General features: G+C 45.7%; 1 protein-coding gene across 4 annotated transcripts in view; it reads left to right on the plus strand.

Moving 5' to 3' along the window:
- The window catches only part of LOC100538523 (tetraspanin-15-like), a 37,060-nt gene extending 29,787 nt beyond the window's left edge, over positions 1 to 7,273 (plus strand). For 3 of the 4 annotated variants that reach the window (XM_085242918.1, XM_085242917.1, XM_085242916.1), the window contains one exon: positions 5,297 to 6,737. In XM_085242918.1, coding sequence (XP_085099044.1) covers positions 5,297 to 5,569 — 273 coding nt within the window. In that variant the 3' untranslated portion in view covers positions 5,570 to 6,737. The other variant, XM_010723158.4, reaches the window with a different exon arrangement.
- Positions 7,274 to 10,848: the final 3,575 nt, after the last annotated feature.

Here is a 10,848-nt window from a genome sequence, read left to right on the forward strand (position 1 = left end):
GCTGGATATAGAGAGAAATCTTTAGTTGCAGTGGGGGTTTCTCCTATGGAGAACTGTTGGCACTGTGCTTGCAAAGGTGTGAATATCTCTTAGTTCTTTCCAGAATAATCTTTAACAGTACTGCAGTAATTTGGTGTTGATTAAGTCTTTTATTATTAGTAGTAGTAGTAGTGGTATTAATTTCCTTCAAGGCTCACATATGAAAGCTTTCTCTTTAACTCCTTGGGTATAACTTTGGGTTTGCCACTGGAGGTACTTGGTGGTGCTTTCTGGATATGGGGTTTTATCTAACTGAGGGTGAAATGATTATGTATTTTTCCTGGGCTTCCACTTGCAGTGATGTATAGAATAGTGGCTCAGTAAAGTAGAAGCTATTTGGGAAATACGTGCCACACTGAGTTAATTTTTCAAAGGACTGACTGTTCTGGATGTCTCAGATGATCATAGAATCACCTAATCACCAAGGTTGGAAAAGACCTACAAGATCATCCAGTCCAACCACCCACCTATCACCAGTATTTCCCCACTGAACCACGTCCCTTAGTGCAACATCTAAATGTTTCTTGAACCCCTCTGATCCATTCGGGCCCATTCTTGATCCGAATGAAAAAATTGAGGTGAGGAAGCAGTTTGCCCAGTCCTAGCTGCAGTGCTTCACATTTATCAAGTGCCATCTCTGCAGTGTGCAGATGAGAATGGAACCTCTGCTGTGCTACCAACAGGAAACATAACGGGCACAGAAACGGGGTGAGAAAGCACCATGAAAGAGGCGACCGCTTCCATCTGCCTTGCAGGATGTCAAGAGCCCATTACAGGAGCTGCCTGTTGCGTTATCCATTAACCTACCAACGTGGTGCTCTTAATTAGGAAGGACAGGGAGACAAACCAGTGATGGCAGTAAGGATTGCTGAGCCTTGATGAATATCAAGTGCTTTCGAGCGAGCGCTGTGATTTTTCTGGCATCCCCTTAAATGCTCTTCAGATAAAGAACGTCGTTCTTCCCATCTGCTTGCAACTTCCAGGTTTTAAATATAAATTGGATTTGATGCTGTCAAGTTTTGGAGGGAATTAAGTTAGAAATGGCCGTCTGTGTTGCCAGGAGCTGTCAGCTCAGAAACAGCTTCAACCCCAGCAACTGCCAATGGAAAGCCAGGATGAGAATATTGTCCTTGAATTGCCAGTCTGAGGAGAGCTCTGTTGACATGGAAAGGTGATGGTGCCTTGAGCTTTGGGTAAACGTATTAACACGTCTTGTCTCTGGCCATTGGGCATTTGTTGTGTTTCACTACACACTTACTCTAGTCTCAAAAGGAGCTGCAAACCACCTTAATGGAAAGCTTGCAGCAAGCCAGTGAGAAGGGTGGGACCCAAATCCACATCCTGAGTACAGTTTTGGGTTTTGGCCAATTTTCCAAAAAATGTGGCCTTCCTTAGGATCAAACTTTAACCTCAAGGATGGGGTTTTGAGCTTGGCTGATACCCATCACCGAAGTGTCCAAGATTTGTGCTTGAATTTGGGACGAGCGACATTCTTAAGCCCTTCTTATGCAGAAGGAAGTACCCAAGACAGATTTGGACTGCCATGGATTGCCGTTGGGAAGGATACCCCTGGGCAATTACTGCTCTTAGCACTGGCTTTCCATCATACTCAGATGTTGGAAACCACCACATTTTCATTTTCTCTGTTGTTTTTTTTTCCCTCTAAATATATACACGAGAGGCCTGATAGCACAAGGCTTTGCTTTCTCACAAATGTTAACGTCTCTTTTTGGATTTGGGAAATGTAAATCTGATGTGTCCTATCAGGTGTTGAACTGATCGAGGCAGGGAAAATGTTGCCTGGGAATGTCACCAGCTGCCCTCCGGGCCAGTGCAGGGCACAAGGAGTGTGTAGTTTTATGCTCACTCTTAAATCATCGATGTCTTCATCTTTTCTAAGCGAGCCATCAGGAAACTGTGGGGGGATTGGGGGGGAGGTTGGGAGAAACACTGTTTAGGGAGTGAGGATTTGATTGTTTTCATTTGTCTTGCTTTGTTTGGAGCAAAGCATAAATGCATCGATTCAATTGTTTTTCTGCCTTTGCAGAATACCTTTATTTCTCTCTTCCTATGTTTCATTCTCTTGTAACAATCCTCTCTCTTTCCCATTCTCAGCCAAGCTGCAGTCAGTGGCAAATTCACATGGTGTCCTTGTACTTTTTGTGTTTAACTGTGAAGCAGCCCCCCGGATTTTGCAGCAGAAAGCAGTGAAACACCTGAGTTTGTTTTTATAGCTTCTACCTCCCTACTTTCCCTGCGTCTGGCAGGATTATACAGGGAATCTGCAATATGCTCTTTCCCCTTTGCATGCCTGGATGGTCTCACAGCAGCTCTTGTATTAACTCAAAGAAAAGCATCTTCAACTTTCCTGTTCACTGATCCTTGCCAAAGATGTTTTCCGATGGCGTTTAATCCTTCTTAGCAAGATGGAGAAATAGCCTCTGTAATAAGGAAGAAATAAGGGGACAAAAAAAGCTCTTCATCCCTTTTTTTTTTTTCCCTTCTCCATCCTAAAGAAGGAGGAAATAACACAAGTCCAATTAAAAATCAAATCTCTATGGGTCATCTCCAAAGGTTAATATCTACTGACTCTGCAGTGCAGCAGACTTGCAGTAAATTGTTTCTATCTCTGTTTCACTTCATCAATCTCCAAAGCTCTTAGCTGGGAGCAGCTGCAGAGTGGAAGGGCACTCTGCTGTGTGGCTTCAGCATGGAGGCAGATATGGAAGTGCTGCAGTCTGTGTCTCTGGAGGTATTTAAGAGATGTGTGGACATGGCATTAATGGTGTAGGGATGGGACTATGCCAGGCTGATGGTTGGGCTCAGTGCTCTCTGAGGTCTTTTCCAACCTAAATGACTCTATGATTCCAAGAGTGTGAGTCCTGAAGATGAAATATTTTGTGCATTTTGCAGGTTGGCGCCTGCCTCTCTTGGTGACAGTCATCTTAAACATTTTCTTGCCTAAAGGAGTTTCTTTCTCAGAGGGCTTTTGCCTTGCCTTGCCTTGCTCCTTTCTTTCCTCTTTCCTCATTTTTTTTCCTTTTCCCTTCCCTTCCCTTCCCTTCCCTTTTTTCTCCTCACCTCTCCTCTCGCCCAAGATTAATTTCTATTTTGTTTCCTTTATAATACCTAAGTTGCTCCAGGGACTGGGAGGCATTATATTCCCAGGCAGCTCATGCATGCTGAATGAAATAGGAACAAGGAGTAAAAAGAATTTTTCCATCTACATTCTGTGACCTCTGTGAGAACCCTGCCTTTAAATACCAATTTGTGGAAGGGAGAGGCCAATAAAACATAAATACTTTTACTTGATTAACCCTGGGAAAGCTCAAAATGATTCAGCTCTTCTTGTTAGCATGATCCATCCTGCTTTACAGCTGCCCAAATGGGAGAGGACCTCCATAGCTGGGAGGAAAAAGTGTTTTCCTGCAGAAAATTTTGCTTGCAGAAGACCCTTGTTGGGCCAATGGATTATTTCCTCCATGCCCAGAGCTTCCCTTACCAAACCATCTCTTTCCAACCTTTCCTGAGTAGCTCTTAAGGGATTTCTTCGTGCCTTGGAGTAATGGTGGTGAATGAGGTGACACATTTGCTGTCTCAGGTTCAATAACAGTTTATTTTCTGCAGCAATGGTTTGGAAACATCAGCAGATGTTGTCCTGATGTTGCTGCTCAGCTGGACAGGCAGACACCCATAGTTAAAACATAATACAGTGCCCAGTTATAATTAGTGTCACTAATCTAAGTTAGCTAGAAATAATTATAGGTTCAGGATCAAAAGGTGTTTTTAATTTGCTTTTTGAGCTTTTGCTGTTTTGCATAGAGAAAACTCACAGGTGTTCCAGAGAAAGCCAGTAGCACGGAATTGCAATTCATGGGAACCTTCTGGGTTTAACTGAGCAGTTATCATTGGGTCTTTGAGTTAAATAACAAAAATATCAGACTGCCTACCTCTCCATCCTCCCAGGTGGCTCATGGACAGGAACAAGGGCAAAATTTCTGACAATCTGTGCTTTGGAGAGCTTCATTTTTTTTTTATTTTTATTTTTCCCTCTAATAGCCCTGAATTTCCTTTAGCTGCTTGGGTTGGATGGGAGAGCTTATAGATGGCCCTTGCTGATTGCAGAGGTCCCCCCTCTCTACTTCCTTCTTGCTGGTTGAAAAGGAAAATGAAGAGTGCTTTGCCCAGATTGGTTGCTTTGGGCAGAGTTCAGCTGCTGCTTTCAGGGTGAGACCCAGAGCGATGCTGAAAGATGGAGAAAAAGGGCATTGGCTGCAGTAAGATGCTGCTTTATCAGCTCAAAGCTGCTCATTTGCAGCTGGGAGAAGACAGACAGATAGGAAACAGCAGAGAGATAGGGACCTCGTGAGGCAGCAGCAGTGCTTTCTGCCCCTTGCTGAACACCAGCCAGAAAGAACAGGCAAATCACTGCTTCCAATGACCCGCCAGTAGTAGCTTGAAGTCATTTCAAGGGGAAAAAGCAGAGAGAAGAACAACTTTTTTTTTTTTTTCCTTCCCTTTTTTTCTTTAATCTGATGCTTCACCCATTGTGGCAACTCCGTAATAAAGCCTTCCTTCATCCCGCAGCACAATAAAATCAGCACTCCCATTAGAAGTCTCTTTACTTCTGGAAAACATGGTGCCCTTGGTGCTGGGGATATTGAATTCATCTGTATTCCTGACAGCTTTTTCCATTTTCATTAAGTGGAAGAGGATATTTAGAGCTGAGTTGGAATGGCACTTGGTTCATTACTCAGAAGAGAGTGAAGGTGTGGGGATGCAGGCTGCTGGCTGAGGATGTGGGGTACTTTAATGAAGTTAAATAAATCCCCTGGCTCACCCCAAAGCTGTGTCCCATCAGGAGGAGAGAAGCAGGAGGCAAATTTCCAGTGCTGCATTCCCAAACCTGGCTGATGTTGCAGAATGGGATCCATTTGGATTCAAGTTATTGTAGACACAGATCTTTTTTTGTGAATTACTGTTTGGTTAACGGAGGAAAAATTGTATGTGCTTGCCTAAAAACGTGTCCCTTCAAAGAGGTTTGCCTTCCTGGTTCCTTCACTCTAACAGCAGTGTGCTGTTAATCTGCCCAATGACCTCACAGAAGTAAATAATGCTGGAGCATGACATATATTTGAATATTATTTTAAAACTTTTGAAGTCCTTGGGGGCTCTGCTGTTGGATGTGGACGAGAACAATCTTATTTCCAGCATGGAGATTGCAGTGGTTGCTCTGTGTTCTCTCTTGTTTCCATAGGGAGATAAAGGTGCCCCCAAGGACCGCGCATCGCCTTGGCCTCCTGCATCCCTCCTGCATCCCTCCTGCATCCCTCCTGCATCCCTCCTGCATCCCTCCTGCATCCCTCCTGCCCACAGGTCCCTGCAGCTCAATTTTTCTTGCAGTATCTGCAATCCTATTTCCCAACAAAGAACCCTAATGGCATTCACTCATTCTTTCTGCATTTTCAGAGAGAGCCCTGCTGGCCATAACCACACAGCAGCCCCTGCACCATGCCTGTTATTCTGGTGATTCATCCTGTTATCAAGGGGGTGAAGATGCTTATTGTTTGCCATAATTAGGTGGAGTGTAAAATAGGCAGGATGCTGTTTGAGGATTGGTGGAGTCAGGCTGAGACTCAGAGTGGGAAGCAGACCTCGAGGGAGGGCTTTATGCTGGGAAAGCACCCCAAAGGATGTGGTTTTCCCCATTTCGTGCTGAGCAAATTGCTATCAGCTTTGGGTGGGTTTCCCTCTGGATCCACCTCCAGGAGAATGTGGGGAGGGAAAACCAAGATCGAGTGGTGTGGAGGTATCTTCTGTGCAACGGGTGCTGCTGGTGGGGCTGGTGGAGCATTTCTCTGTCCCTGAAAGGCAAATGGATGAAATTGATGCTGTTTGTGTTTTCCTGTGTGCTTTCAGCTCACAAAAGGTAACACTTTTTGTGATGTGTTTTTTCCCCTGTGGAATCATAGAATCACCAAGGTTGGAAAAGACCTACAAGATCATCCAGCCCAACCATCCACCTGTCACCAATAGTTCTCACCAAAAGGAGTTTGCCTCCTTTCCATTTGGGAGTCCCCACTGATCCTTGGTTTAAGCTGCATGACATCCCCATTTGTCTTTTCCTTCACTCTCCCCCTTTGCAGACCCTAATGGATCAGCTCGGACACAGCTCAATGATCAAAAGATGTTATTTTTTCAGCTCCTAAAGCAATGCACTGCAGCACTGCAGGAGATGCCAGATGGCACAGGTATCACCCCAAAGGAAGCATCAGGTGAAATCAAGTGATGGATTTGAATCCCCGGGCTGCTAAAAATGCTTGTCTTCGCCCTCCTTAAGATCTAAATTGTTGTGTTTTTTTTTCCCCCGACAGCCAAGCAGGGAAATAACCCAAGTGGCACTTTGCTTGCAGCATTATCCTAATTTTAGCCAGAACGCAGACCTGTGCCACTCTCTTTGCAGTGCTCACAGTGATATCCAGCATGGCCCACGGTCAGGGCCAGTGTGGGAAGTCTTGAGACAGACAGAGCCGTCAGCAGATTTAGCAAAGATCCTCCTGCTCTGTCAGCTGGCATTACTGCATCTCATCTGCTCCCATCCCTCGCTCAGGTTGGGGAGTGAGGCTGACAGCCCCTCTTGCACACAAAGACCTTTGGGGATGGTTTGCACGCCTGTGGTGGCTTTAACAATGTGGATTTTGCAGGTGGTCGGCCTGGTGATGGCGTGGCTGTATTGGCAAAAGCTCAATGAGATTTACTCCCAGCTGGACACCGTGGATTTCAGGATGCTGGAGGTGCGCGATTTCAGCTTTGGAGCATTGGATCTGAGCGGTGCAGGCTGGTGCTGGTGCTTGCCCAAGGAAGGAGGATACATCCCCGTCAATGCCATGGAGGAGGAAGAGGAGGAAGAAGAGGAGGAAGGCGTGTCTGTTACAGCCAAGAGCGAGGAGCTGGAGGGCTGAAAGCAGCCCTGGAAAAGGAAACTTTGAGCAAAACTGTCAGTGAGGCAGCTGATGCTGAATGTGAAAATGTTGCAATTACCCTCAGGTTCAGGAGATCCCTTTGGGGAAAACTGCAAAGTAGCATTGGGAGGCTGTAACAGTGCAATGCACTGTGTGGGCACACGAGCTCCCCAGGGCCCTTTTACTACATTGCTGACTTGAAGTATTTGTACATCTCTTTTTTAAAAAAATTTGTACACAATAAATGTGACTGCTGTTCTATTTTGCAATGCCACTGGCACTTGCTGCATGCTGGTTGAGTTGCTGGGGGGGGAAGAAGCATCACCAGTGCACGTTGAGGTGTCCTGATGTTCTCATTTAGCTTGACCTCCTGAAGGATAGAGAGACCTTATGGCTCTCTACAACCACAAAAAGGAGATTGTGGTGAAGGGGGTTGGCTTCTGCTCCCAGTTAACAGGGATAGGACAAGAGGTGACGGTCTCAGGTTGTGCCAGGGGAGGTTCAGGTTGGATATGAAGGCAAATTTCTTCTCTAAAAGAGCGGTTGGGCACTGGCACAGGGTGTGCAGGGAGGTGATGGGGTCACCATCCCTGGAGGTGTTCTGGAACCGTGGGGATGTGGCACTGAGGGATGCAGTCAGTGGGCATGGTGGGATGGGTTAGGGTTGGAATGGGGGATCTTATTGTTAATCTCATCCAACCTTAACGACTCCATGATTCTTCCAGAGACCAAATCTAAAGACCAGACAAGGAAAGGATTTTTCCCTCTTTTAACATGCATTATCTTTACTTCAGCATCTTGGTGATCAAGGCAGCAATTCCCTTCTGCATTGCTCAGGATATGGGAATTAAATATGCTGACTGGGATAAATGGGCCATGCTGGGAATCAAGCTTACAGAGGGAAGCCCAGGGCAGATGAATTGCAAAAATACGAGTGCGTTTTTATCAAAACAAGCCAAGAGTGAAAGTCTTGCCGAGCTCCCCTGCGCTGGTTCAGCTGTAACCCATTGGTGGAAGCTTTGCCATCCATCAGCCCAAAGTCAAACACAGCTCGGTGAGTGCAGAGGAGGAGGGAATCGATTGGAGATATTTTCCCCCAAGAGGAACCCGTGGGCACCCCCAGGGCAGCGGTGGCAGCCGCATCCATCAAGTGGGCAAAGTCCACTTCACAAGCGAAAATGGAAAGAACAAAAAGTCTGGTCTTAAAAATGTGATTTTTTTTTAATTTTTTTTTATTTTTTTCTGCTGTGCCCCCCAGCAAAAGAAAGGCTGGAGTTATTAGATGTGCTTCTTATTAATAAGGGCGTTTTGGAAGCCGGGAGCCAAGTTCTGTAATGTGGGCACCCAATGCACTGTGCTGCCTACAACTGCTGGGCTCTGTCTCCCTCTTCTGCCTGTTTTGAGACTTTTTTCCCTTAACCAAATGAGAAACTCCCCACCGCGAGCCTGGAAAGGGCTTTTTGCACGGGGTGGTTCCCCATAAATTGCACTGAAAATGGAGTTGTGAACCAGCAGTGGGGTTGTTGAGTGGTTTTAAAGCAATGTGACCAACGCTGTGGGATTTCTTGCAGGTGAAGAAGGTCAAAACCCCCAGGTGCTCACAATCATTTAAGGAATAACAGGTGTTTGTCTTCATCCAGGCATCTCACAAGCCCCAGAGGTTTTGCTTTTTTTCTTCCTTCCTCCTCCAGTCTCTGGGAGGCACTTAATAAAACCATTATATATACAAGCTGATAAATCCAGCCTGCTCTTTGGGGCTAATTTCCGTGTAATAGCTGGGAAAATTTCATTCTGTTATTTTTCTCTTTTCTTTATTACTGGACAAGCTGCTGCTGTTGTCTCTGTACCATTTCCTGGCCGGGCAGAGCCTAGGAAGGCTGGAGTGCAGCACATAGCAGGTCAGACTCAGCAGGTTTTCCTACATGGACTAACAAGAGATGCTTTGTACCAGGCACTGAGTGGTGAGAGATACAGTGGATGCAACGTCCACTGAGCCTTGGCACCCTGCTCTGCTATTCCCATTTAGCAAACAGGGATAAAGCATCAAACGGGGTTTGCTTCTGCTGAGACTCCAGATGATGCCAGAGAGGTGAGAGGAAAAACGCTGCTATCAGACAGCTTTAAAGCCCAAGGCAGGATTTCTCTGCTCGTTTGCTGAATGATGGACTGTCTGCAGCCAAGTGTCTGATGCTGCTTTGATGCAGATTTATTGATATTCCTGTTAAAAGGCTAAATAGACATGAGCAAGCCAGGCATTAAATAGTCTCAGGCAGGCAAGGGAGCACCTCACCCACTCACAAAGCCAAGAGGTTGGTTCTCTTGTGCTCAAATTTGTGGATATTTCATGTATCAAACGCAAAATGTGGAATGTGTATCAAAAAGGCAAAGACTTTGGTGGGTTCTGTGGTCCCTGATGGGTTCAGGAGCTTTCTGCCTCTTGGCAGTGCTTCCCCACCTCGCCAAGTAATTTCCTCATGTTCTTTGCTGTGTGTGAGGTTGCACTGAGTCGAGGAGCAAAAGCTGTTCCTCTCCCCATTCCCCATCAATCGAGGCAAAACTGATAGGAATCAATAATTAAAGAGGTAACAATTAACTCAGGAGAGGCAGATCATGGATGGTAGGGATTGGCAGCCGAAATATTGTTACATCCCCTCTGGAAACCATCATTGCACGCCACCAGGTCTCCATGGCATGAATGTCACAACCTCTCTGAAGGTCTATTTACATCCCATGATGCTTTTCTACCCTGAAAGTCAATCAGCATTACCCAAAAATACATTTTAACCTGGGAGCTACAGAACTGCAGCCAATGGGTGTCAATACGATGTTTGCAGGAGTGGTTTCCTCCCGAGGCAGTCCAGGCTCCTGCATCCATCAGCACCCATTGCATCCCCACACCGAGCACAGCCCCTCCAATTTCTGAGTGCTTCTGGAGAGCCACAGGTGAGTTTGTTGATGTTAACATTTATTTTTCTGCAAGTGAAAGCTGGTGGAGATAGTGGGGTTTAGTTGGGTAGTACGGATGTGCTCTTTTTTTTCCTCTCTCTTTTTACTTCTACAGCACTTTAGGTCATGTTTCCCCTACAGTTCTAGTCTGTGTCATGCTTGTGTTTATATGCAAAGACTTCTGGGGGGAAATAAAACTGCCTATGTAAAAAATGAGATGAAAAACATCCCGAGGCACGTCTTGGATACGTCAGTCAGGACCTTCTATTTATCAGCGGATTTAGCAAAGTGTGTTTTTGTTGGGGAAATGAGTTTTGTGGGGTTTTTTTTCTGCCAAACAGAGCTGTGGTAGAGCTCATGTTGGCCAGGATAGGTTGTAAAAAAACAAATAATAATAATTCATATTTCTTAGCAATGTAAACCCAGTGGGAGGACTGCGTGTCCCCATCCACACCCAACACTACTGCCCTTGGGGAAATCTCTTGGGGAGGTTCATGGCATTCATCTGCTGGGTCAATTTTAAATCAAAATTACTTATACCCACAGCTGGGTAAGCATAATGATGTTTCTTTTGCCAGCATCAGCTTCCTGAGTCCCCAAATTTAGCCCCATAATGTTATTTGCAGGAAGCCAAAGCTCACAGCTGATGGGTGTTATCCTCCAATACAGCCAGGTTTGGGGCATGGTTGTCCACCCAGAGCTGTTTACCCTTAAAATTGATTGATTCCTACACCTGAGCAAGAACAGTTGGACTAACATGGTCAAAAACCCCAAATCTGTTAGATCAGGGGATGTCTTCATGTCTTCAGGAGGCAATTAGCTAAAGCTGGAGCCCGTGTTGGTCACAAGGTGGTCTCTGCCTTGGGGAAAAGTGAGTCAATAATTCAGCAACTCGAGCTGA

Source organism: Meleagris gallopavo, chromosome 24 (genome assembly GCF_905368555.1).
Source record: "Meleagris gallopavo chromosome 24, MGAL_WU_HG_1.1, whole genome shotgun sequence".
In the NCBI taxonomy this organism is placed as follows: domain Eukaryota; kingdom Metazoa; phylum Chordata; class Aves; order Galliformes; family Phasianidae; genus Meleagris; species Meleagris gallopavo.